Source organism: Podarcis bocagei, assembly GCF_964188305.1.
Source record: "Podarcis bocagei genome assembly, chromosome: 7".
In the NCBI taxonomy this organism is placed as follows: domain Eukaryota; kingdom Metazoa; phylum Chordata; class Lepidosauria; order Squamata; family Lacertidae; genus Podarcis; species Podarcis bocagei.
In genome coordinates this window covers 88,659,382-88,687,273 of record NC_138132.1, presented here as the reverse complement: position 1 = coordinate 88,687,273, position 27,892 = coordinate 88,659,382, and the positions used below count along the sequence as shown (strand labels likewise).

The window sequence follows — 27,892 nt, the reverse complement described above, 5'->3', positions numbered from 1 at the left end:
GGATAGGGAAAGATTGGCATAGTGTCAGGTGGGACAATGAAATGTGGTTATCTAAACATTGGACTACACAATAGTGTGAGCTATTAGAAAGTATAAAATGCATGAGAATTCTCCATTGGTGTGTAAGCAATAAGACATTAAACATAAAAACAGTTACACACAATATTCCCCCCTTTGTGGAAATTACACTGTCAGACACATTTCAACATTCTTACATAATAACACATAATACAAAAAAAAAAAAACTAATTAAATATCTGTTACATATCTTGACACAATTGTGATCTTTTACGTATGTATCTTTTGAATCCTGGAGCACAGTCTTAAGGTTCAAAAGTGGGAAAATGTCCTTGCAATTCAACTCCTCCCCCCTTTGTCAGGTCCACTCCCCCCCCCCCGGCAGTCTATATCCTTTGAAAGAGATAGCTGTGGGCACTTTGAAAACTCTGGCGTTGCAGGTCTTGTGATGGCGAAGGGGTTGTTGCTGCTTTTCATCATTGTACATCTGTAGAAGTGATATCCTGTAAGGGGGCAGGGTTTTGGGGAGACTTAAAAACACAGTTAGACAAGAAAGAGGCAAAAGGCAAAAAGGATGTCCTCCAGTTTCCATGGGAAGCTGCAAATAATAACAAATCTTAGCATATTAAGCATTTTATTTATTTCAATATTATTATCACATTTCCACATAATTACTGTTATTATCTGCTAAGTTTGTTTGCTTCCTTCACTTAATTTTTGTTGTTGTTGTTCTTTTCATATTATCAAATAAAAAATTACTCCACATGTAGAGAAAGAGAACTGTAAAAATACAAGAAAGGTTAAAAAATAAAAGGAAAGCAAAAAATTAGATTACCAGTTAGATGAAAACAAACTTGACACAAAAACATCAGATTCAGAAAAGACCTATTATTAAATATATTATCAAAACCACGCAGATTACTACTAGACTGAAAAAAAATACAAAGGTTAAAAAATACAAAAGAAAGCAAAAAATTAGATTACCAGTTAGATGAAAACAGACTTGACACAAAGACATCAGATTTAGAAAAGAATTATTATTGAATAATACAAAGATATTATCAAAAACCGCACAGATTACTACTGGACTGGGGGAAAAAGGGAAAACAATGGGGAAAACTTAAAATTCACCATGTGCTATCCAATAAAAGGACTTCATGAAACTGACTTTCAACATGTGATGAACATGTCCCCAAAGTAAAACACACACACACAAATGACCTATGAGGAACCAAAAATAAATGCTAAGACACACAATTAATAAGCAACCTGAAGTAATCTGAAGTAATCTGTTTTGGCATTCTAACATCCCAAATGAAAATAAAAGTGTTTCTTGATGTGACATCAGCTGTAATGTTAATAGCGGAATACTGGGAAATGAGTTAATACCAATAAAAATGAATGGCAATTTTAAAGTTGTGCAGGTACCTTGCACTAGCCAAAATGACAGAATTAGTAAGAAATGCTCAGGCCAAAGGTAAACAAGTACCATTCCACAAACAATGTTTGGTTGTGCTTCGATTAACTTCATAGACATCATGGAGAAACTGATTAAATAAATGAAAACAGATTATTTGTAACTTTAAAAAAAAAAATGTCAAAGGCACAAAGAGATAGAGGTCACTAATACAGCAGGGATTCAGACTTGTTTCACAGAACAGAAAGAAAGTTACTGTTTGGCTTTTAGGGAAGAAAGACAAAAGAGAAACAAATGCAATTACTTTTTATAGAGTATTTAAATCACTGTTTGCATCCCCTCATTATCATTTGTGCTGTGGGAGAAAAGAAAGGACACTCTGTTAAAAGGGAAAATTATTTCATGTGAGAGGTCTGTCAGGAAGTGCTGTTCCTAAAATGCATAGGCATATACACACACACACACCAAAAAAAAACAAAAACAAAAACAAAAACTTATAAAATTTAAATTCCATTGGGAGGCGAACCTTTTGTTAGCCCCTGGGGCAAGACATTAAGGGTGATTTCCCTCAATGGTTCCAAATTTTACATAAGGAAATTTGTATAGGTTTCAGGCTCTCCAAACCTTCTCTCTCCCCCCTCCTTTCTCTCTCTCTCTCTTTTGTAAGCTGATCTAGCTTCTGTGCATGTGCAGAGTTCATGCCTCAGCAAACCTTTTATACAATTGAAAATGTTGCATCTTTTGGCTCAATTAGAATAAGGAAGGGAAAGGTAAGGAGTAGATTTTAAAAATAGGGTTAGATTTTTAAAACAAAAAAGAGAAAACTCAGCAATTTAAGTATTCACCAAAGCTAGCAATTTCAGCCCAAGCTTCCTTTATGTACAGGAAAGGGCTATCATTATTGGTCATTTTATCTGGTCATTCGCGGAACAATCAACCGCTCTCTTATTTATGAGTAAAAATGGCCAGGTAAGGAGTGGTTTTTTAAAATAGGGTTAGATTTTAAAACAAAAAAGAGAAACTCAGCAATTCAAGTATTCACCATTCAGCCCAAGCTTCCTTTATGTACAGGAAAGGGCTAATATCCCTCTGGCCATTCGCGGAACAATCAACCGCTCTCTTATTTATGAGTAAAAATGGCCAGAGCGTTAGAATTCATAGGATTTTTTAACATTCTCAGTCATTTCAGCCTTACCATTTGCAGACAAAAAATTATTATTATTATTATTAATATTATTATTTTCTGCGCCTTAATTTACAGGAATGGCCAAGGCTAATTGTACTTGATTATTCATTTGTATGTGCTTAAACTTTGAATTGACTTTTAAGTTTGATTAAAAAAAATAGTAGACAAAATGATAAATACTGTAATCACTCAAATGCTTGATATTACCAGTTGTGCTTCAAAACATCATGGCTTTTACCTCTCACCTTTTAAAACTAAAAAGCAAAGCTAGGCTGAATTTCAACTCCATTACCACACCAGAATTTAAGAATTACCCTCCAATGCTTGCAGACACATGGTCTTCCACACAGCCACAAATTGGGAGAGTTGAAAGGGACCCTGGGGTCATCTAGTCCAACCCTCCAAAATATAGGGTTCACAGCAAGATTTCGCAGCAAGATTTGTACTACCAGAAACACACACATACTTATGTACACAGACACAACTGGGGAAGAGATCACAAGCCATGCGCCTATCACAAACCATGCGCCTATCACGTACTAAGGAAAAAGAAAATAAAAGTACCCAACCCTTTTAGCAGATCTTGAAGCTAGTTTGAGTGAGAGTTTACTTCCTTAGACTAAAGAGTGCAAATTCCTATAGAAATTATCTTTAAAAGAAGATTGAAGTTAACATTTTTCCTAAGATAGGGAGAGGATCTTTTATAAAGCAAAGTTTAAACAGCCATAGATTTGATTTAAAAGGAATCCTGAACTTGCAGAGGAATAGTAAGCCTAATCTATGCCCCCCCCCCCTTTGCAGTTTCCTTTAAAGGAAGCTTACTCGGGAGTAAATTTACCTGGCACAGAATAAGAAGGAGAAGGGGAAAAAACCCTGAAAGAGACAGAATGAAACAAGGGGGGGCATTTTCTAAGAAAAGAGGCCAGGACGTCTTATAGAGACTGATACCAGGAGCCTTACAATAACTCTTCTGTCCAACCAGATCAAAGTTAAAACTGGACTCAGATATTTTTCTTAGAAGGAACACCATACTTTCGTAGGCATATGCTTAATGAAATACATACACTGCATTTTAGCTTGAGAGAGCAGTTGGCTCAACTAGGCTTTTGCAGCAGAAACATTAGGTTACCCTCCCCACTGAAACTAGAGGAAGGAGGTGGGGTAATCCTCCTTTCAGAACACAAGTAGCACGTATACAGGATTTTACCACTTGGGAGAAAAACTCTCTTTTAGAGTCTCTTTAACAAACATTTGCACACTTCATTCTCAATTTTTGTCTTGTTTAAGATTGATAAGGCTTCAACATGGCTTCCTTAGATTTAGAATTGGAGCAAGCTTGCATTTTTATTTTAGATGGCACATTTAAGATAAGCAGCTGCTGGATGTTACCTAAGTACAATTTAAACACAGGAAAAACGTTTCTTAAACACAAATTGAAGGGGACTGTCAGAGTCCAGGCAGGAAGTAAGCACCAACTGGGCTTCTTTCCCATCAGGAGTCTGTGGGTTCATTTCTTTTGATTGAGGTGCACCCATTTTCAATTAAAAGGGTTTTGGACCTGGGCAAAACTCCGAAGGGTCCGGAAAAGGGGAAACCTGGACAAAAAAACTTGGGGATACCTGGACAAATCTCCGATGGGAAAACCTGGGGATCAGAGGGGAAAACTTGGGGAAACCTGGACAAATCTCCGAGGGGAAAACTTGGGGATCCACGGGAAAAAAACCTGGGGATACCTGGACAAATCTCCGAGGGGAAAAACCTGGGGATCCAAGGGGAAAACTTGGGGATACCTGGACAAATCTCCGAGGGGAAAACTTGGGGATCCAAGGGAAAAAACTTGGGGATACCTGGACAAATCTCCGAGGGGAAAAACCTGGGGATACCTCACTTAATCTCTATTCTACAACTCACAGCAACCTCCCTGCCTTTTACAATCTAACTCAGAGTCCCTACTGAACGCTTGCACACTTGCAATGCCAGATTGAGACTCAGAAATGACAAAGAAGGAAAGGAATCAGGTGCCCTTGCTTTCTCCGCTCACAGGTCATCTCTAACAAAGATCGCCATGGCAGAGGTGCGGCTACACCTGGGAGTTATAGTTTTGGGAATTATAGTTTTCAGTGCAGAAGAAATTGCACAACCTTTCTGGGCAAAACTCCGAAGGAATAGGTTGGCATACAGAGTTAAGTGGAAGAAATCACACACAACCTTTGCCTGGGCATACTCCGAAGGGCTAAGGCTGGTGTTGAGATCGAGGGGACAGAAAGGAGTCAAGAGTTAAAGTGAGGAAAGAAGTAAGGATTTGAGAAGTATAGGTTTGCTGTGGTTTGCAGAATCCCACCCCACTACCCATTTTTCCTACTCATACTCACTTCGCAAGCGCTGTCCTGGTGATCCCGGGATCTCTTGACTGGTTGTTTAAGGCCGGCCTGATCAAGCTTTGCTTCCCCTGGTTAGCCTCGCTGAACTCCAAGTTATTGCCAGACCCTGGGACCGATGGAAGACTGGCCATTCCTCCTGGCAAACTGCCTGGTGCGCGCTGGATAACCAGTCCTTCCTCGCTTCCAGAATCCGGGTAACCAAAAGTCCCTTCGTGCGTGGTCGCCATCTGTTGTAAATAAAAATATGCCCTTTTCCCTTATGGGGTATCCAAGAGCCCATATAGAGTCCTTACATAGGTTCCCTATTGGTAGGAGAAAATAACAGAGGCCAACCAGAGAATATTGAGAAGCAAAGCAGCTAGTAAGCTTGATCTTTATTGATCTGTTGCAACAGGGTACCCCCCTCACACGCAGGAGAGGAAGAGGACCCAGAACAATGGCCTGCAAGGCCTTATAAAGACTTTTGAAATTCCCCTTCTCTAGATCAGGACCACCCCCAGAAACATTATGCATACATCACAGAAGGGGTGTAACCTAAGACCACCCCTCAGATACATCCCACCTACATCACAGAAATTTAAATGTTGTTTTTCTCTTCTCCTTGTTTATCTCCTGTCTAGCAGGTTACTTGATTGGATTTTCTGGGGAGCCTGGCCATTCTTTTGTAATGCTAAAATACTTATTTCCTGGGCCAGGTCACAGGCTCACACCTTATTCAAACACAGATTAAAGGAAGAGACAATGGGGAGGCTTTTCCATTTTTAACCTTGCAGAGAAAGGATTTGGTCAGTTTAGGAATCAAAATGGTTCCAGGTCTGCCTTCCTGTACTGATCCATGTATGTGGAGTTATGAACATTACTATATATCTAAAACCATAAAATTCCTATCACATTACCAAGGTTTGTTTTTTGCTTGTGGTTCGTTTGGGAGGATTGCACATAATGGAAAGCCAGCTGCTCTGGGGTTTATTTCTGAGCTTGGGACTTGGGAGAAGCAAAGAGGGTGTGACTTCATGCTGCCTGTTCCCTGTAAGCCATAGTTTATTTCAGACCATGGCTTACTGTGATGTGTGAATGAGACCAAATTACTACTGTTTAGTTACCGCCTCCCTGACAACAGTGAGCATGTGGAATGCAGTTTCTCATTCTGATGATGCAATTCCTTTCTGAGATTTCCATCTTCTCTGCTTTGCCTTGTAGCAAAGGTTGCCTGCCCTACATTGGCCTCTGCATTTTATTGCTGGCTTGGCATCTGTGCTCAGGACCACTCTGCAGCCCTGTGCTCTCTGCTGCTTATGCAATTGCCTCGCTTCTCCTCCTATGGGCTTCTGATGCTGTTAAGCTGCCATTTAGAACGGCAGCAGCTGAAAAGGGCTTCTAACAAGCTGGCCGTGTGTTTGGGTCGTAGAGAGTTTTATTTACTACACATTAGAATTTTCTTCTTCTCACACTGAGACTTAAAGAGCTGAAGTTGTCACAGGGTGGACAATGCTTGGAATTGCCTTTTTCACCGTGAAATAATTGAGGAGGCAGCACAGAGAGCAGTAAAATGGTTCTGTGACATTCTCTAGTTGTATAACCTTCTGAAACAAGGGGCGGTTCAGATCCCTCTTGCTCAAAACTGTAAGATAAGGGCCGCAAGCACATGTATGCTATTTCTGATTTCTGCTGTGATCTTGCTATGCAGCAATATTGAGGGGTTCTGAAGAACTTCTGCTTTTCAACAAGGACTTGAAAGATCAGTACCACTGACTCTGCTTGCTGACCTATATGCATTTAAATACATCCTCCCCTCTGGTATAAACAGTGGTGGGGCCCTCCCCTTATACTGCTTGGATTTCTCCCCAAAACGACTGCCAGCTTCAGGCAGATTTTTCACTGGACCCCATCAGAGGTAGAAATATTTAAATTCCTTCTCCACAGATTCCCTCTGGTTTTTATTAATATTACACAATAGTAAACACGCACATACACACACACACACACACACAGAGAGAGAGAGAGAGAGAGAGAGAGAGAGAGAGAGAGAGAGAGAGAGTGTTAAATGGAACTTTGCACCTAACATGAAGTTGCATTAAACATCACTGTAGTTTGGCCCTGACTTCTAATTCTCCAGAAATGTGTTAACTTTATACATGTTGTTTCTAGTGGTGGTGTTAATTACAGTGGTACCTCGCAAGACGAATGCCTCGCAAGACGGAAAACTCGCAAAACGAAAGGGTTTTTGGTTTTTTGAGTTGCTTCGCAAGACGATTTTCCCTATGGGCTTGCTTCGCAAGACGGAAACGTCTTGCAAGTTTGTTTCCTTTTTCTTAAAACCGCTAATACAGTCGCGACTTGACTTCGAGGAGCAACTCATAGCACGCGGTGTGGTAGCCTTTTTTGAGGTTTTTGAAGACTTTGGTGATTTTTGAAGCTTTTCCAAAACTTTTCCGAAACCGTGCTTCGCAAGATGAAAAAAACCGCAAGACGAAAAAACTCGCGGAACGAATTAATTTCGTATTGCGAGCACCACTGTATCCTACTTTTCCTCTAAGGAGCTCAAGGTAGCATACATAGTTCTCTTCCTCCCCATGTTATCCCCACAACAATCCTGTGATGTAGGTTGGGCTGAGAGTAAGTGACTGGCTCAAGATCACCCAGTGAGCTTCATGTCTTAAGTGGGGATTTGAACCCTAATCTCCCAGCCCCAGTACTAAGAACTGCACCATTTTGACTCTCTTAAATTATTCTGTCTTCTGTTGTCACCCAGAGATTTAGTTGTTCTTAAAGCTTTATCCCACAAATTTATTGGTGAATTAAATACAGGTTATAGGTCTGTATGACGACGTACTTTAAAAACAAAACAAAACACCTCCAAGTCTCCAAAACCGGTGCCCTTCACAATACCACAAGCTATTTTACCTCCTGATAATAAAACCAAAGTGAGTTTTTAGCAGCTGCTATCTCTTGAAGCAGTAAGGATGTGTTAAAGCACTGGGGGGGGGGAAGTCTCTGGTATGTGATGTTGTGATCTCAATACTGGAGTGAGAAGCTTGGACAGGAAGACGGGATGTCATGCTGTACTCTTTGTACCTGAAGGGACATTGCGTCTCTCTAACACAGGGATGGATTCTCTGTAATTGGTTTTGAAGTGGTCTGCCTGTCCGCTCCCCCCCCCAGCTGCTTGCCACAGTCATCGTGATGACCCTTCTCTACTCCTGGTGAGTGTGAAGTTGAGCATGAAGGGGAGAAAGCTTCTTCTCCGGGTTGGAGCCGGGAAGGTGGTTGGGGTCTCTTCCCCCTCAGTCACCTTCTTCAAAGTCCCCTATTATATTCTTGTGGAGAAGCTGGTAAAATGTGGACTGATGAGGTATCTGTTAGGTGAATTTGTAGGTGGTTGACTGACAGAACCCAAAGAGTGCTCACTAACAGTTCCTTGTTATGCTGGAAAAAAGTGACAAGTGGGGTGCCACAGGGCCTGTTGTTGTTCAACATCTTTATAGACTACATGGACAAAGGAATTGAGGGAATGTTGTATTCTGCCTTGGTCAGAGCACACTTTCAGTATAGTGGTACCTCGGGTTAAGAACTTAATTCGTTCTAGAGGTCCATTCTTAACCTGAAACTGTTCTTAACCTGAAGCACCACTTTAGCTAATGGGGCCTCCCGCTGCTGCTTCTGCGCTGCTGCCGCACGATTTCTGTTCTCATCCTGAAGCAAAGTTCTACTATTTCCTGGCTAAGTGGAGTCTGTAACGTGAAGCGTCTGTAACCCGAGGTACCACTGTAGTGTGTCCAGTTCTGGGCGCGACAGTTTAAGAAGGATATTGACAAGCTGCAGTGTGTTCAGAGGAGGGCAAGCAAAGGTGATCAAGGGTCTGGAAACTAAGCCTCATGAGCTACAGTTGAGGGAACTGGGTTTGTTTAGCCTTCATAAAGGACTGTCACATGGAAGATGGAACAGACTTCTTTTCTCTCCTGCTCCAGAGGCTAGGACTTGAACCAATGGCTCCAAGTTACAGGAAAGAAGATTCTGACTAAACATCAGGAAGAACTTTCTGAAAGTAAGAGCTGTTCAACAGTGGAAAATATTCCCACAGGAGGTGGTGAGCTCTCCTTCTTTGGAGTTTTTAAGGCAGAGGTTGGATGGCCATCTGTTATGTATGATCTAGTTGAGATTTCTGCATTGTGGGAAGGTTGAGCTAGATAACCCCTGGGGTCCCAATGCTACAGTTATATGATTCTATTATTGTGGTCAGATGTGTCACAAGAAGGCCTCTCCTCCTCCCAGAGGGGAGGGGTTGTGAGCGGGAGCAGCTTCCCGCGGGGGCAGTGAAGCATGTACGGCTCCCTGCTCCTGATTGCTTCTGGTGCCACGCCCAAGCCTCCCAGCCGACCAATAGGGCCGGCTGGTGGGCGGGGCTAGCCGCATTTAAACAGCCGCGGCAGCGCTCAGCTCCCAGTCTGTTCCTGCTTTCTTCGGATCTCCCTGCCTCCCTCCCTCCCTCCCTCTTAGGTCAGCTTCTTTTGCGTATTGACCTTGCTATGGACTTCGTTTGGTTGCCTTGGTTGCCCAAGGGGCCCGGTAGGACTTTTTTATCCATTTGGCAAATTGGCACCAGCCTCTTGGTTTTTTCGCCTGCCTCGTAGCAATTCATCACAACTTTCTGGTATTGGCGGTTATGTGTTGGAGGATTGGGTATGCGCCATCATCTACCCCTCCTCTTCTGGGTATTCCGCTAAAGGAATCCGGCGGTTGTGGATCCTGTCCGATGCCCTGCTGGTGGCAAGGGCCATGGCACGACCCCCAGTGACGTCACGGGGGAGCTTCCAGTTGTATTTGCATCAACAAGCTCCTCCCACTGGTTGTTAACCCTGATATGACTCCCGTGGAGTCTTGTATTGCTGTTTCATCCAATGCCTAAGCCAATACAACTCACATGCTGTAACCAATAAAAGTTGTGGCCTAATTTTGCCCATTAACCAAAAATAATGTGTCTTTGTGTCTTATTATACTCCTATGCGGGTGGCGGATCCTCGACTCACAACTGATGGTTGTTGGCTGAGTTTGGTTAAAGGCTGGACACAGACGGAGAAATGGCAAGTGGCTTGGAGTAAATGCCACTTGGAGTGTGCAATGCCCAGTGCCTGATTCTCACTCTACCTTGGTTGCCTAGTTCCATTTCCAGATGATATACAGGAAGACTTGTGTGAATCTTTATGGTTTAGAAACGTATGCTGGGATGGTGCAATAGAATTTTCCATGCCAGATCAGTTGACCCTCATGGGGAGGGCACAAGTGCCACATTGTGTTGGCTGTGAAGTATTGGTGAGGCAGGGGCAATGCAGAGAGAAACAATAAAGGGGAGGAGCTTTTCTCTCCCACGACAATGGCTGGACCTCTTTAGAATTTTTCCTCCACCAATGTTTTGGGCTACAACTCCCATTAGACCCTGACAGTATGCCTGTATGAGAGAGTAGTTCAAAATTTCCAGGGGAAGACTGATCTAGTTTAAGTCTCTTGCCTTGGTGCCTAAGAAGTAGTCGTAGTTTCGTCTGCTAAGGAAGATTAATTTGGAGGTGCTATTTATTTCCTCCTTTCAGTTGGCTTGTTTGGCTGCCTGGATGCTTCTGAACAGTGTATGCTTGAAAGCTGTTATTTTCATGTGGAAAAAGCTGTTTGTTCAGCATACATCCAGCCAAGAAAGGACTGTTATTGTGTGGGTGTCTTTAAACTCGACCCAGAGGAAAATGGAAGCTGAGTATCATGTTTTGAAGTACTGACAACAGATGTATATTTTAGAAAGCAATGTTTTGTATGGGCTTTTTCTGCTTCTGGAAAATGTATTAATAAAATGAAGTATTAATAAAATAAAATGAGCATGTTGACAATAGATCTGTGGAGTCATTTTCCAGCTACAGAAACACCAGTGTCTTGGTGGAAATATTAGGGAGAGGCATAAAGGTAGACTTGGAATGGAAGAAAGTTTAATTGGCTCCCCACACAGTGTTTCTCTGCAGCCCCATGAAAATGGGTGAGTGCATCGTCCATGGAGCCAGGCTGACAGGGCTGGGGAACCTACTTGCCTCTTACATGGGGCTCCCAGAATGTTGCCCATCAGGAAATGTGGATCCTCTGGCTCAAAAAGTTTCCCCATGCCCTGATTTAAACTGATGTATTCTGAAGGTGGCCCCGAAGAAGGTGACAGTATGAATCATAACAAATTCTTAAGCATATGAGCCAATAAAATTACAGTTAAACCAATCACATTGCAAGATCTGGCAACAGACAGAGGGGCAGATCCCCCTGTCCAACCAACCAAGATCCAAATACAACTCCCAAAAATAGATGCATTCTTAAATGGCGGCAACTCTCAAAAATCCTCACTGCCACTAAGAGAGCACCAAACTGGTCACGCAGCTTGAGGCATGGCCACAGTGAAGGTGCTCTTCTACGTTCTCACCAAAGGTATCTCTGGCACTGTTGAAACATGCAGTAGAGCTTCCCTGGCTGATCTCGAAGGACAAGCAGACTCAATGAGGAGATGGTGGGCCGGCATGTATCCTGGCTCTATCTAAGCCCTTTAGCATCATGGGGGGGGGGGGTTTACAGTTACCCCACCTACTACCTCTGGAAGCCTTCCTGGTGATGCCAAAGGGGGCACTGATCTTTGGGGATGCTGAACACTGTAAATTTAATCAGACTAACTTGATTCTTGGCTTATTTGTCATGGATTTGATATCAGTAGCTGGAGCATCTGGGATGAAACTCTTCAAACCTCCTTGTTCTTTTTGCTACTGCCAGGAGGTGAAATGTTGCTACGCTGATTGTACTCAAATGATGTTATTTTGTGTGCTGTTACCTTTGCTATTAAGTTGCTGTTTTGTTGTTGCCATTATTTTTATTTATTTAATTTCTTTACCGCCCTTCCTCTGAGGATCACAGGGCAGTTTACAATATAAAAACACAAAAATGCACAACATAGTAACAAACAACCCTTCCCCCGCTACAGTATTAAGAAATTGTTCTTTCAGTTGCTGATTTTGTGATGCAGTGCTATTCTCTTTGTTGTAAGCAGCTTAGAGCGCGGGTGCTTTTCTGTGTGTGGAAAGGCAGCATACAAAAATAAAGTGATGAGTAATGATGACAAAGGCAGCAAGCGGGCGTATGGAGCGCAGCTTCCTGCTTTATGCCACTGTGGCAGGAGCTGCCTGAGACAGGGGTTGGGGGAAGATAGATTATTTCTTGTTTTAATTTGTTTACCACTTGATTGTAATAAACCTTGTTGTTGTTTCTTAAGGCTTTGACTCACTGTATTTTTACAGGTTGCCACATCTCTTCCTGGCAACTTTTGCCAAATCTGCCTTCCTTTCCTCCATGCCATGGCAATTGCTCCCTTCTTCTCTTCCCTGAACTGTGTATATTGTTGAGCCTGTAGACAGGCCTGACCTGAAGGTGGGGATTGGAGTATAATAGGCTATACAGTGGTACCTCGGGTTAAGTACTGAATTCGTTCTGGAGGTCTGTACTTAACCTGAAACTGTTCTTAACCTGAAGCACCACTTTAGCTAATGGGGCCTAACCGCGCCGCCGGAGCCCGATTTCTGTTCTCATCCTGAAGCAAAGTTCTTAACCTGAAGCACTATTTCTGTAACCCGAGGTACCACTGTACTTCCATTCCACCTTTAGAACAGATGTGTGGATTGTTGTATGTCATATGTCTGTTTACTTCCAGCACAGTCTGCTGGGAACTTCCGTTGTATATTGCTTTTGCTATGCTGCTGTTTGCTTGGACATGAAGGGAAGCAGACATGTTTTTTCTTTCTTCCTGATGCCGAATAAACGCCTGTAAATATGCTTACATATGCTTCTGTCCGCCACTTCTGTTGTGAAAAGTTATTCACTCTGCTGATTAAAGCGTGCTCAGTCTCTGAAGGCTTTTGAGGCTCGAGTCACTGATAGATGCTGTTCCGAGAACCGGAGTTCGCCCAGCTGCCGGCTGGTGGCTGGAGCCAGCTGGGGGCCTGCCAAATGCCCCCGTCTCCCCGGACGCATCCCAACAGGGTAATGGTGGCTGACGTCAGAGAGGCATTGCAGTTCCTAGCGGGAAGCAGAGTTTGGGGGTCCTCCTCTCTCATGAATGGTTGCAGATTTCCCAAATGCCTGTCCCCTTCTTCCTTTCAGCTTTCCAATGGTTCCTGGGAGGTTGGGCTTGATGCAAAAATCTTCATTGAAATGTAGGCTGGGGTTATGCCGTGAGCTAGATTTTGTTAGCGTATCGTGCCTCTTTCCCCTCAAAATCTGTATGTCTTGACCACTCAGTTTCTGCGTTTGATCTGAATAATGTCTAACTAACACTCCGAGGTGGCCTTGACACTGAATGTAGATGACATTAGCATCTGGGTGTTTTTCTTTGTAGTTGAGTGTAGTAAGCCCTGCTGCATACTTGGCAGGATTGAGAGTGGACAAGGATTATGAACAGTGAGAGTATGTAGGCTGCTGGGGCCCTATTCTGAAGTGTTGTGTTCACCTCTGGTACAGCCACATCTGAAGCAGCTGTGGTGCAATGGTGCATCTCTTGTGGTGAGTCTGTGGCTGGCTGTGGTGATTTGAACTGGTGGTTTCTATTAGTCTGCACATGACAACAGCTCTTCAGAAAGTAGTTCTTATTTCAGTTGGAGGAGATGTGTAGGGGGTGCTGTAAGGCAAGTGTGGGCGTTCCTGTCTGTTGGCGCTTTGAGAAGGTAGCTTCCATCCAGGATAGGCTACAGGTCCCTTAAGAGTACATAGGAAGCAACCTCATTACAGAGCCAAACCATTTATCTGTCTAGCTCAATAACATCTAGCAGTGCCTCCCCAGGTTTTAGCGCTACCTGGAAATATCAGGGATTGAACCTGGGATTTTATGTGTGCAAGGTAGATGCTCTGCCACTGAACTATGGTCCTTCCCTTAGCAGTAGAACCTCCATGTTGTGAGCTATAGATGATAGTGGAAATGATGCCATTGTGTTGCCCTGGGGAGGTTGATATGCATGGAAATCCACCATAGCATTGGAGAACTGTAGAGTTGGAAGGAGCCTCAAGTATCATCTAGCCCAACTGCCTGCAATGCAGGAATTACAGTTAAAGAATCCCTAACAGACAACCACCCAACCAGTGTTTATACTGCAAACCTCCAAGGAAGGAGAGTCTACCACCTTTCAAGGGAGCCAATTTCACTGTCAAACAGCTCTTAACACCAGAAAGTTCTTCCTAATATTTTTTGTCGGAATCTCTTGTAATTTGAATCCATTGGTTCAGGGCCTATAATCTGGAGCACCATGGATTGAGCTATCTTCTAACCTGGATAAAAGACTGGTATTGGCAGAATTGAGGATGTCCAATTTTGGGTTTCTTTGTTGCTGGTCAAAGCAATGGAAAAAGCAATGGGAAGATGCTCCATAAAATCTCCAGGGCGGCTCATCAGGGGGAAAGAAAACTCTGGCAGAGATTGTGAGTTACCAACTTAATGGCATATGGACCTCGTTTGGTGCCCTTCAGATGTAGGTAGACTATGTCCCACAACCTCTCACCATTGGTCTCCCCTTTTCTGGGGCTGATGGGAGGTGCAATTCAAACATTTGGAGGGCACCAGGTTGGGGAAGGCTGGTATAAACAAGACTACTGTACTGGGTTCCTGGTTCTTCCTGAGAGATGATGCTTCCATCACATCTTGTGCAGCAGATTGTTATAAACATGGTGCACTGTAGGAATGTTGATTGATTGTGGTTTGGGTGTAAAAGTTGTGGCTTGTGGAGTGAAATTAATCAGCGTCCTTTCACTGTGTTGTTGTATGAGTTTTGTTCCGAGGTAATATCAACCAGAGAAGTGCTAGGGGGTATTCTGTTGTGGAAGACCAAGCTTTTCCTCTATGTGTAGAAATCAGTTGCTGTCTGCTCCTTTCATAGATTATCAGCAGTGAAGCTGAGAAAGGAGGAATGCTTGTTCAAGACCACCCAGTGAGTCCCTGGCAGAACCTTCCATGTCCATGATGCCTGAAGTCCTGTCCATCTGTCCTTTACCGTACACCAGCCTCCCCTAACCTGGTGCCATCCAGATGTTTTCCTGGCATGGCTTTGTGATTCAGTTGCAGGGGCTCTGCAGAATTGCCCACCTTCAGAGGATGCTACCCATTGCATTGCCGCATGAGTCATTGTTTTAGATGGCCAGGACTTCCAGGAGGCACACCCAGAACAGTGACTCATGCAGAAATAATATAGGACAAACTACACTGAGCAGAGGTGGATTCTTGTGCTCACATGCTCTAAAAACAATTCCTCTCCAGTGCGAGAGTTCCTCCAGTTTTAATTCAAGGATGAAAGCTATCTTGGTTGCCTAGATAGCCATATCTCCTTCCAGAGTGCTTGGATTGATTTTCTGCATGGCTCTCCAAGGTCAGGGCTGCTTAGTTTCAACAGCAAAATTGCTTGCCCTCAGATTTCAGACAATCCTCTAAAATTGCTAGCTTAACTTCTGCACATCTTGTGTCCGCAGGTGGGTTTGCTATTGTTTTTCTGGTGAGAACCAGCAATGGAATGAAATGTGCCCTCAAACGAATGTATGTCAACAATGAACACGACCTACAAGTCTGCAAACGGGAAATTCAGATCATGGTAAGCCAAGGCAGGACTCAAAACTCTGGGAGTTCTTGCAGAATGTTTTGGATAGATACTATTGCATGGATTGGAAAGTTGGGCCTTCCTGTTTGACAGATCTAGGAGGGAAAGAAAACCACTCCTGTTAGCACTGCTACAAAGCCAGCTGTTGTTTTAAAAATGTACCGTATTTTTCGCCCCATAAGACGCACCGGCCCATAAGACGCACCTAGATTTTAGGGGGGGAAATGAAGGAAAAATTTTTTATTTCCCCCCCAGGTGCGCTGCGCTACACCAGGAGCTTGGGGCGTGCGGAGCTCAGCGCGCCCCAAGCTTCTGCGTGCCGGCAAGGTCTCCGCTAGCGTGGGAGAGCCGGCGCCTCTCCCAGGGCTAGCGGACCCCTGCGCTAATCCAGAAGCTTGGGGCGTGCTGAGGTCAGCGCGCCCCAAGCTTCTGCATGCCGGCAAGCAGTCCGCTGCCGCCCCAAGCCTTGCGCACCCGGCGGGACCTCCTGCCGGGTGCGGGAGGCTTGGGGCGGCAGCGGACTGCTTGCCGGCATGCAGAAGCTTGGGGCGCGCTGACCTCAGCACGCCCCAAGCTTCTGCATGCCGGCAAGCAGTCCGCTGCCGCCCCAAGCCTTGCGCACCCGGCGGGACCTCCTGCCGGGTGCGGGAGGCTTGGGGCGGCAGCGGACTGCTTGCCGGCATGCAGAAGCTTGGGGCGCGCTGACCTCAGCACGCCCCAAGCTTCTAGGTGCGCGCAAGCAGTCCGCTGCCGCCCCAAGCCTTGCGCACCCGGCGGGACCTCCTGCCGGGTGCGGGAGGCTTGGGGCGGCAGCGGACTGCTTGCCGGCATGCAGAAGCTTGGGGCGCGCTGACCTCAGCACGCCCCAAGCTTCTAGGTGCGCGCAAGCAGTCCGCTGCCGCCCCAAGCCTTGCGCACCCGGCGGGACCTCCTGCCGGGTGCGGGAGGCTTGGGGCGGCAGCGGACTGCTTGCCGGCATGCAGAAGCTTGGGGCGCGCTGACCTCAGCACGCCCCAAGCTTCTAGGTGCGCGCAAGCAGTCCGCTGCCGCCCCAAGCCTTGCGCACCCGGCGGGACCTCCTGCCGGGTGCGGGAGGCTTGGGGCGGCAGCGGACTGCTTGCCGGCATACAGAGGCTTGGGGCACGCTGACCTCAGCACGCCCCAAGCTTCTAGGTGCGCGCAAGCAGTCCGCTGCCGCCCCAAGCCTTGCGCACCCGGCGGGACCTCCTGCCGGGTGCGGGAGGCTTGGGGCGGCAGCGGACTGCTTGCCGGCATGCAGAAGCTTGGGGCACGCTGACCTCAGCCCGCCCCAAGCTTCTAGGTGCGCGCAAGCAGTCCGCTGCCGCCCCAAGCCTCGCGCACCCGGTGGGACCTCCTGCCGGGTGCGCGAGGCTTGCAGACACTCGCACGAAGCAGGGGGAGCCCTCCAGAGGGCTCCCCGTGCTTCGGGCGACAGGCTGCCGCCCCAAGCCTCGCGCACCGGTGGGACCTCCTGCCGGGCGCGCGAGGCTTGCAGGCATTCGCCCCATAAGACGCACCCCGATTTCCCCTTCATTTTTGGAGGGGAAAAAGTGCGTCTTATGGGGCGAAAAATACGGTAACTGCTTCTTTAAATTCAGTAACTTGAGTGAGGGTGGGAAGTTCAGGTGTCAGAGTTTGGCCAGGATATTCTAGAAATACAGAACAACCAAAAATCATGTAGCAGAAGTGAATTTGAGTTTGAAAAGTTATTGGATACCCAGAGAATGAGGAGAAGCAAAGTAAAAGGAAGAGAGTGATAAGTGTCACTGGCATAATATGTGCAGGTAGCTTAATTCTGTTTTGAAGTTTGTTTACTTAGATGTAGATTTTTCTGGTTGTGACTTGCAGTAACCAGTACCTCTTCTCTTACTTTTCCCAGAGGGACCTTGTGGGACACAAGAACATTGTTGGATATATTGACTCCAGTATAAACTCTGTGAGCAGCGGGGATGTCTGGGAAGTCTTGATCCTCATGGATTTTTGCCGAGGTGTGTACTAGTTCAATGGAGCCATGTTTACAAACCTGTATGGTATGACTCCTGTTCTCAGAAGGCCTGCACGATGTCCAGATATTCAAAGGTTTGTCTAGATCGGAGTGCTGTTCAAATGCAAGAAAGTGCAATGGAAAAAGATTCTTGCCTTAAAAATAAGTTCACAAACAATACTAGCCCACAAGATTTACCCCACCTTGCAACTAGGCAAGCAGTCATTACCAAGCCATGCTTAGAAGAGAACCTTGGAGGCTCATCACAACTCACCTCAAAGGAACAAGCAAGCTCACTGGATTATTTTCCATCTCAGATTGGAATAGGGATTTGGAGAATAATTTTTAGCCCTTCCCTATGCAATGTGTTAGAGCTGTGTTGCCCCATTATGTTATGTAGGAGGAAAGTCACGACTGCAGGCATAATTCTGCATAGGGTGCTGGGATTCTAGGGCAAAGCTTTTGGGGCATGCGGCTGAAACCTCTTGAGGCACCAAACGTTTCTTAGAAGCAGCTGTGTTCATTTGCAGAGATGGGAGCATTCACACTCCCTCTGAGCTTAGAGGGAGGACCGTAGCTCAGCAATAGAGCATTTCCTGTGTATGCAAAAAAAAGCCCTAGGTTCAATCCTGGCAACACCAGATAGGGTTGGGAAAAGAATTCTGGAGAATCCCTGCCAGTCAGTGTAGGCAGCAATGAGCTAGGTGAACCCGTGCTCTGACTTAGTATAAGGCAGTGGTTCCCAAACTTTTGGGGGGGTGTTCATTCCATAAACTCACCCCCAGTGATCCTACCCTGCAAAAAGCATTATTCAGAATTGCAGTTTGCATGACCCGCTAAGGAAAATGACACAATAAAATTAAAAACAGCACATTTATTCAAAATCCAATTCAACCATTTCATTTAGTTAATTCAAAATAGATGAATCTGATCTGGTGATACTAGGTATTGCCTGAAAAAGATTTCTATGCATAAAACTTTTATATATAACTACTTACCAAACATGCACAAACCTTCACCTACCACAGATGTGTGGCAACTAATTTATAAGGCAAGTTATGTTAGCCAGTTATTAGGGACATGGGTGCCACTGTGGTGTAAACCACTGAGCCTTGGGCTTGCTGATCAGAAGGTTGGTGGTTCGAATCCCCGTGATGGGGTGAGCTCCCGTGGTTCGGTCCCTGCTCCTGCCAACCTAGCAGTTCAAAAGCATGTCAAAGTGCAAGTAGATAAATAGGTACCGCTCCAGCGGGAAGGTAAACAGTGTTTCTCTGTGCTGCTCTGGTCAGCTCCCTCGGCCTATAGAGCAAGATGAGTGCCGCAACCCCAGAGTCGTTCACGACTGGACTTAACTGTCAGGGGTCCTTTACCTTTTTTTACCCAGTTATTGGTATATTGTGACAACTCAGAATTGTAAATACCAGCAAGCGTGACCAAAGGAAATAGATTTGAAAAATATAAGAGTAGTATAACTTTAAATACAAAATGAATGTGTCTTGCTCTAGGCTCTAGCATTGTCAGTTGTACATAAGTGAGCAACATGTTTGGAGGAGCCCATCTCTAGTGCCTCCTGCCACCCCCTTGTTTCTTAGCCTGCCCCCCAGTAGTCCCACTGCTCCCCAAGGGGTGGTACCACCCAGTTTGGGAACCACTGGCACAGGGCACCTTTTGATACCCTGTGCCAACATGCCGCCATGTTTCCTTGCGTGCCTTGTGGTTAGTAAAGCCTCTTAGAAAGCTCAGTGTCTCACCACTGATATTGGCTCTCCCTCTCTCTTACTCTGCCTTTACTCTTTCCAGGAGGCCAAGTGGTGAACCTCATGAATCAGCGCTTGCAGACAGGCTTCACGGAAAGCGAAGTCCTGCAGATCTTCTGTGACACCTGCGAAGCCGTGGCCAGGCTGCACCAGTGCAAATTGCCCATCGTCCACAGGGATTTGAAGGTAACTCAGTGTCCTTGTAGAGATGCTTGGCGTGCAGATAGTATTCTAGTGCCCAGAGACTCTCCTTGATATTAAAGCAGTGATAGGTCCTCATGACTGGGGTGTGTTACAGACAGTTCCTTTTCACTACCTTGCTGGTGTTGGAAAACAAGAGTTTTGTGCACAGGTATCACTCACATTAGGAGATGCGGGTGGCGTTGTGGGTTAAACCACAGAGCCCAGGACTTGCCAATCAGAAGGTCGGTGGTTCGAATCCCCGCAATGGGGTGAGCTCCCGTTAATCGGTTCCTGCTCCTGCCAACCTAGCAGTTCGAAAGCACATCAGAAGTGCAAGTAGATAAATAGGTACCACTCCGGCGGGAAGGTAAATGGCGTTTCCGTGCGCTGCTCTGGTTTGCCAGAAGTGGCTTAGTCCTGCTGGCCACATGACCCGGAAGCTGTACGCCGGCTCCCTCGGCCAATAAAGCGAGATGAGCGCCGCAACCCCAGAGTCGGTCACGACTGGACCTAATGGTCAGGGGTCCCTTTACCTTTACCTATCACTCACGTTTGAGCTGTTAGGTTTTTTGCACCACCAGTTTCTGACTAACCTTGAGCTGTTGTTAGTGGGCAGTTGGTGGAACCCCACTTGGTAGGTATTGTCTTGCCTCTCACTGTTTGCCTATAGCAGCCTTCCCCAACCTGGTGCCCCCCCCCAGATGTTTTGGGGGCGGGTGTTTGACTTTATCACATTTATTACACAGTGTTTGAGGCTCTCTTCCAAGTTGTGTGAGCACTGAAAGTAATGTAATCAACACTACAATTACAGAAAAGTGGTGTGCATGGATCTGTGCGCTTAGAAATCTTTATGGTGGGGGCTGACCCTGTGTCCCCAGCCTCTCAAATAGGGGGATCGTAAGCTCTTTCAGGGCATTTAAGTGATGTCAAAGGTTCTGCTTATCTGAGTTTCTCAGTGAAATATATTTGTTTCTCTTAAGGCAAGGCCAGAGGATCTGGTGCCATCCCAGATGTTCCCATCATCCTGATCATTCACCTTGTTGGCTGGGTCTGATGTGACTGTAATCCAAAACATATGGAGGGACACAGGTTTCCTGCCTTTGCTCTTGGGAAATGATTTCTCAAAATCAGAATCTCTCAAAATCAGAATTTCTCAAAATTCCCACCAAGCAAATGAGGAGTACCCAAGATGAATGTACATTTATTACTATGAATGTGTTGAGTAGTTGCTGTTGTGTGCCTTGGCATCAGTTCCATTTATTGTTTTTAGGAAGAGGGGATTTGTAGCTTTGTGAGAACATAAAAATAAATGCTGGAACATCTGTAGAACATTACGGAGGTAATCCTTTGTGTACAGTGGGATATGTAGGGAGTGACAGTTACAATGCTCTGCCAGAATCTTACACCCACTGTAAAATTCCTAAATAGTCCACAGCAGCCTTTCCCAACCTGAGGCCATCCAGATGTTTTGGATTACAGCTCCCATCAGACGCAGCCAGCACCACTGTATGGTGGAAGCATGGGGGAGAGGGCTGATTGAAGCTGTATTTCAAAACCTTTGGAGGGCCCTAGGTTGGGGAAGGCTGGTCTATGAAGTATCAGGTGACCTTCTCCATGGGCGATATCTCAATCACCACATGAAAAGTCTTCAGGGAGGAAAACCAAGTAGGACTTGATGGCTAGGGGATTGTGGCTTTCAGAAGTCAGGGGCACTTTCCGCAGTTGCCACCACTGCTCCCAAGTTCACGTTTCCGGTTCCTGCTGGTGGAAAGAGAAATGTTTATGCAAAAGGAATTATGTTTCCCCTTTATCCTTGTATGCACACCTTTTCTTTCCAGGTGGAAAATATCCTCCTGCACGATCGTGGCCATTATGTGCTGTGTGACTTTGGAAGTGCCACCAACAAATTCCAGAACCCTCAGCTTGAAGGAGTGAATGCAGTGGAGGAAGAAATCAAGAAGTGAGTGAGGGGTGGTTTAGTGGGCCTCTCCTGTGTCTGGCTGGGGCTGCTTCTGCATGAAAAGCTTCATAGCTGGTTGACTGTGCAAAAGAGAGAAAAAGAGCAGCCTGTTTCAGTGCTTTTGGAACATTTGCTTAAATCTTAATTATTGTGGTTTCAAAACTAGAAGAGGGTTGTTAATTAGCTGGGCTGCTGCTAACGTTTACCCTGACACTTGAGGTGGCATATTTTTAGGACCCACCTTAATTTTTTATGATTGTAAGTTGTTTTAAATTATTTTAACTATTGTTTTTAATGCTATAACCCACCCTAGGACCTTAGGGTGAAGGGCAGAAAACAAACAAACGAATTATAAATTTATTGGCTTTCAACAGTAACCTCTTTTTGTGGTAGTCTGGGATGCGATCTTGAAATCTCTTTATTTCTGAGTGCCCTGAGCTGCTGTCAGTTCTAGATCTAGAAATCATTCAAGGAAGAGTAAACGTTGATGTGAGTTGTAGAGGAAACACCACATAGTTTATAAAACCATTTTGACTTATCCGGCTACCCTGTGAGTTTTGGTTTCCTTGTAGGTACACCACACTATCCTACAGAGCACCAGAAATGGTCAACCTCTATAGCGGCAAGCTGATTACTACAAGAGCAGACATCTGGGTACGTAGAAGGTTCTGTGAAGTTACTTGCCTGCATGTGGCTTGCTAGAAATTGTACTGGCAAATCTCTTGCCCTGGTTGCCCGCCCTTCCCTGTGGTCTTCTGTCTGCCATGGTTCCCAGTCCCTTAGACCTGCCCCTTCACTCGGTGGTGATCCTGCACGTTTTGCCACTGAGGCAAAGCAAGAAAGTGCCACCCCTTCCCCACCAATGCTACCCTTACACTCTGCTGCCTTCATCTCCCTCACCCACAACAATGACAATCAGAAAATGGGGAGTAAAAGGAGGCCATTGGGAAGAGATGGCAGTGGCGGTGGGCAGTGGCGTCAGCAAAGGCAGCAGGTGGCGTGCTCTTTATTGGTCCAGCCCTGCCACCACTCCCAACTGCCCTGTGCCTGCCACGCTGAGGCAATTGCTTCACCCTGCCTCACGGCCAGGCCGGCCCTGCTTCCACTACAGCATGTCCGGCTGGAAGCTTGCAGGTCCGTCACTCTCTTGCCCTCCTCAAGGATAGAAATGGAATCAAAGTGGCTCTTTTACAACCCAAATTCCCTCCTTCTTTTGTTCTACACAAGCCTTTGACATCTCAGGGCAGCAAACTTTCCATTTTGGGCAACCCTTTGGTTACGTGGGGTATATTTAGCAGTTCAATGAGGCATACTTGGCAGCATGTTTTATTAATGTGGTTTTATATATACATTTGTTTTTAAATATTTAATTAGCAGTGAATTTACATTGCAATTTGGATTTTTTCTTGTGCCTCGGTTCCCCCCCCCCCTTTTCATCTTTAGAAGTTGTAACCCGCCCCAGAGCCCTTGTGAATAGTATGGGGCTTAATAAATCAAAATGAGCAGTTGGAGATTATTCCAAGAGGCTGCTTTCTGAGTTGCATTTCAGAAGAAAGGACTAGATGCACTAAGGGCATAATCAGCCACTGTGCTAAAGGCAGAACTCTCAGCCCAGTAGAGATCTCAGGCCCACCACCCTGGTCTCCACCCCACACCCCATCCAATCTATTCTTGCAGAGAAAACCAGTGAGTGAACTGGACCATATTGCATTTGAGTAACATGTTTGCCTGGAAAGACTAGAGTGGGTGGAGGGCTGCCTCAGTGAGAATTGCATACTTTATCCTGTGAAACAGCTGGATTTCCCATTTTTTTTGTTTCATTCATGAGGTTTGCTTCATCATCTGCTCCTGTAGTCAATATTCTAGACAAAGTTTTAGCAGGTTTATTTCTCTTTTCCAAAACATGTATATTCCTTGCAATAGCATGCGGATCTGATTTTACTGCTTCCCATACCACAACAATAATAATTGCATTTTTCATTGGTGGGTGGGCCAGACCCTGCCTTTTCTAAATCTCTGGGTTTCATAAATGATGACTGGGGATGATGGGAGTTGTAGTCCAAAACATCTGAAGGGCACTTGGTTGGAGATGGCTGCACTATACTTTTTTCTTTCTGTATTCACTTCCCAGTAACTAGGATGTGAGCAGCATAAATTCTGCTTCTGAGCTCTTTTTACATCACTAGTGACTTTGGAAACAAAAAAAATAATCAATTCTCATAACCGCTTAAGGCAGTCCAAGTAAAAACTACAGCCTTTTTGCATGGGCGTGGGTAGGTGGAAGTGGCATCAAATGTTATTCCTTTGTTTTCTAATTGTGCTAGAACATCCTTTCATTAGGGTGCAAAAATAGCACTTAATTTTATTTTTTTAAATAATTGAGTGTTCATTTCTCTGTTGCCATCTCTTGCCAAAAATATTTTCTTCTGTTACTGATTTCTCCAGTTCGTTGACAACTCATAGATAACTAATTATTGATGTTTTTTCTTTTTATCAATAAAAAAATCCAATAACATATAAATCTACACAAGTTAGAGAAACTGCATTCAGAAAGCAGACTCCTGAGCATAAACAAGCCATAGCTTTCAAATAAGCAGATGGATGGAGGGGGGGCATCTGGATGCATGGATGTAACATTCGTGTCTTGCAGTCATGCATTTAAAAATCCAAGACGTACTGTGCTGAGAGTTTCACCTCCATTCTTTAATCTCAGACCAAACATGTAGAGCAGGCCTAGGCAAACTTGGCCCTCCAGATGTTTGGGACTACAATTCCTGTCATCCCTGACCACTGGACCTGTTAGCTAGGGATGATGGGAGTTATAGTCCCAAAACATCTGGAGGGCCAAGTCTGGCCATGCCTGATGTAGAGGTTCCTTGAAGCACAATATAAGCACTTGACTGACCCCCCCCCCCGTGAAAGGACTTTGAGATGATTCTTTACCCATCATCATGTTTTTCTTCCAGAGACAACTTGTATCTTATGTTCTATTTTCGCATATCTTGAATACTGCTTTTCACTTCTTTAATTGACACAGAATTTAAGACCCAGATCTTATGTGCAAATGCTGCATTTGAAGAACTAGACTAAATGCCTTACTCCAAAGTAGGTAACAGAGATCATTGCCTGCAGATAGTAGAAAATGATGGTTGTTGGGATTAGATCTGCTCTCCTCATCTAGGGTCCGTGGGCTGCTAGCTTCCCAGATTTTTCTTCTTGTAAAACAACACACACACACACACACACACACACACACACACACACACACAGCAGGGGCTGTTTCAAACATACCAAACAACGGTCTCTGTGTGAGGAGGAATTGGTTGCCCTTCCTTCCCACCATCTGCTTAAGCCAGTATTCCCCAACCTGGTGCCCTCCAGATGTTTTGGACTATAACTGCATACACCCAGCCAAGCATGGTCATTCATAGTTGTAGTCTAAAACATCTGGAGGGCACCAGGTTAGTGAACACTGGCCTAGAGAAATGTGTTGTGTAGACACTTCACACTGAGGCCGTTTTGTGATGCTTTCTTCTTTGAAAAGGAATCACACCAATGAGATGTATGTGTTTGACCATGTGGATGGTGTGAGCTGCACAAGGCTCAGAACTTGGCCTACAGTGTCTGGTGATTAGTTTAATTCAGAGTGCTCTGTTTTGGAGAATTGAGGCAGCTGCCAATTTTTTATAAGTTTGAATTGCCAATTTTGATATTACACATCTCTTCCAGTTCAGAAACAGCAATCTTGGTTCACCAGAGGCAAACTTGGAACAATTGCTAGCAGAGCCAGCAATTCCTACATTCCTAGCTTCAAATCAGGCTGGGGTTTTGCTGACCTGAAATCTGATGCAGGTCATGTCAGCAAGAGAGGTTTGTTTTCTGTTGTTGCAACTAGAATCCAGCAAGGCCTTACATGACAACGGAGGTAACCGGGTCTCCGTTCCTGCAGCACGCTAAAGAATTCTTCGTCTTCTTTCAGGCCATGGGCTGTTTGCTGTACAAACTCTGCTATTTTACTTTGCCATTTGGTGAGAGCCAAGTAGCAATTTGCGATGGAAACTTCACCATTCCTGACAATTCGCGCTACTCTCACGATATGCACTGCCTCATACGTGAGTATCTATTTGGGAATACAGCTCAACTCTGGTTTTGAAAAGCTAACTAACATGAAACTGCTCCTACCTCCTGCCAGGTATTTGGGTATGGAACCCAGAATACTTCTGTTTATAAGGACAAAGGTTTTGGGCACAAGTCTAGGAGATTTTTTTTGGTGCCCACTTATGTGAACGTCATCAGATGCTCTTATATTGATGCATCTCTCCCCACACGGTTGCCTCTACCACAACTGCCATCAGCTGTAGTTGTAGATGAAAGTTGTAGCCCAAAACATTTGGAGGACACCAGTCTGGGAAATGCTAAAGGTCCATAAATAGCAACACCCTAGTGGTCCCGGGCCCTAAGGAAGTCAGATTAGCCTCAACCAGAGCCAGGGCCTTTTCAACACTGGCTCCGGCCTGGTGGAACGCTGTGTCTCATGAGACCAGGGCCCTGCGGGATCTGATTTCTTTCCGCAGGGCCTGTAAGACAGAGTTGTTCCACTTGACCTTTGGCTTGGAGCCAATTTGATTCCCTCCCCCTTTTTCTTTTTTCTTTCTCCTCCTGTGATGAGGCTGCATTTTAATATTTTAATGTTTCAATACTTTAATGTTGTATTTTAATCTTGTTTTTAAGTTGTATTCATTCAACTTGTTTTTATTATTGCTTGTTAGCCACCCTGAGCCCGGCCTTGGCTGGGGAGGCGGGGTATAAATTATTATTATTATTATTATTATTATTATTATTATTATTATGGCAGTGGTTAACTGAATAAACAGTTTTGAGGGCTTTGGGGGGAGTAAGTTCTGCTCCATACGCATCAAACTCAAGTCTTTCGCACCCCTGCCCTGTGATGGAAAGTAAAGGAGGGCCACTAGCAAAGTAATTATCCAATTAGAAGCTGGAGCTGTCAAGATGTGAAACTGTACCTACTCCTCCCACCTTCCCCTTCTTCTCTGCCAGGTGTTTTCCCTTTATGGAGAGCTTGGAGGAGATTATAGCAATGTACCAAACAGTTCCCACCTTAGAAGGTCTTCCAAGACTCCAAAGCCATTAAGTAAGACCACTTTGAATCTCTTAAGAGAGGAGAAGCAGGCAAGCCCACAGGTCTCTAAGGCTCCTTCTAGTAGTAGTAGACTTTGGTTTGCTGTGGTGTCTGAACCAGGCTAATAAGCAGTGTGGGATGTCCTTGGGTTTTGGAAGCTATGCAAGTCCCTGTGGGCTGAGTTTTCCAGCATCCATATCCTGAAAGTGATATTGAGTAAGACTTGTTCTTGTCCCTCCTGTGCCATACCTAAATGCCACACCACGAAGCCTAATAGGTCTTCTGTTTCTTAGGGTATATGCTGGAACCAGACCCTGACAAGAGACCTGAAATTTACCAGGTCTCCTATTTTGCATTCAAGCTCGCTAAGAGGGAATGTCCGGTCCAGAATGTACAGGTGAGTGATGCCTGATCCCTCTTTGCAAAATACCATACAAGAATCTGTAAAATAACCCCACAAGTTCTTTAGTCCTCCTCTTCTTCCAGGACTATTTTTGGGCCTGCAAAAGTCATGGAGTAATTTATTGAGAGGTTGCCAGGAAGCAACAAAAGGGAGGGAAACCACAACAATTTAGCTTAGTGTATGGGGAAGTGTGTTTTCTCTGTACAGTTTGATTGCATCTTATGTCGGGAGTTCAGTTCCAAGGGTTCTGTGTAGACACAAAAGTCACATATACCTAAAGCCTTGGTATTTCCACATGGCTAGTGGGTGAGGGGGAGAGAGTGAGTATGCCTCGCACTGCCAAAACCCACACGCCGAGGAGGCCTTGCCCAGCAAACAAGGTGGGACTTTAAAAGCCTTTTTGTGCCATGTCCACTTGGGTTACCTGGCACAAAAGAGCTTTTAAACTCTCTGCCCTGCTTGCTGGGTAGGACCTGGAAGGCTAGGAATGCTCAGGTGAGATCTTGCAAGAACTCTGACAGCCCTGCAAGATCTTGCAAGGGCATCCCAGAACCAGTGTGCTAAGCGGGCCATGCCTGGTAAGCAAGGCAGAGAGCTTAAAGCTCTATCTGTACTGGGGAACCCCTAGTGGGCCCGGTGCAAAAAGGGCTTTTATGCTCTCTGCCTTGCTTACCAGGCATGGGCCGCTTAGCACACTGGTTTAAGCTGCACAGTTTTCGCCAGTCCTTCTTCAACCATGTTTGGTTGAAATCATACAAATTAAATGCCTTCTGTACAGCCGAAGCTCACTTTTCTCATGAAC

General features: G+C 45.2%; 1 protein-coding gene across 9 annotated transcripts in view; it reads left to right on the top strand.

The window, feature by feature from the left end:
• The window catches only part of AAK1 (AP2 associated kinase 1), a 120,802-nt gene that overhangs the window by 32,247 nt on the left and 60,663 nt on the right, over positions 1-27,892 (top strand). For all 9 annotated transcript variants that reach the window (XM_081202933.1, XM_081202934.1, XM_081202935.1 and 6 more), the window contains exons 3-9: positions 15,518-15,636; positions 17,543-17,651; positions 19,448-19,590; positions 21,426-21,547; positions 22,120-22,201; positions 25,527-25,659; positions 26,981-27,084. In XM_081202933.1, coding sequence (XP_081059059.1) covers positions 15,518-15,636; positions 17,543-17,651; positions 19,448-19,590; positions 21,426-21,547; positions 22,120-22,201; positions 25,527-25,659; positions 26,981-27,084 — 812 coding nt within the window. The remainder of the gene's footprint in view (positions 1-15,517; positions 15,637-17,542; positions 17,652-19,447; positions 19,591-21,425; positions 21,548-22,119; positions 22,202-25,526; positions 25,660-26,980; positions 27,085-27,892) is intronic.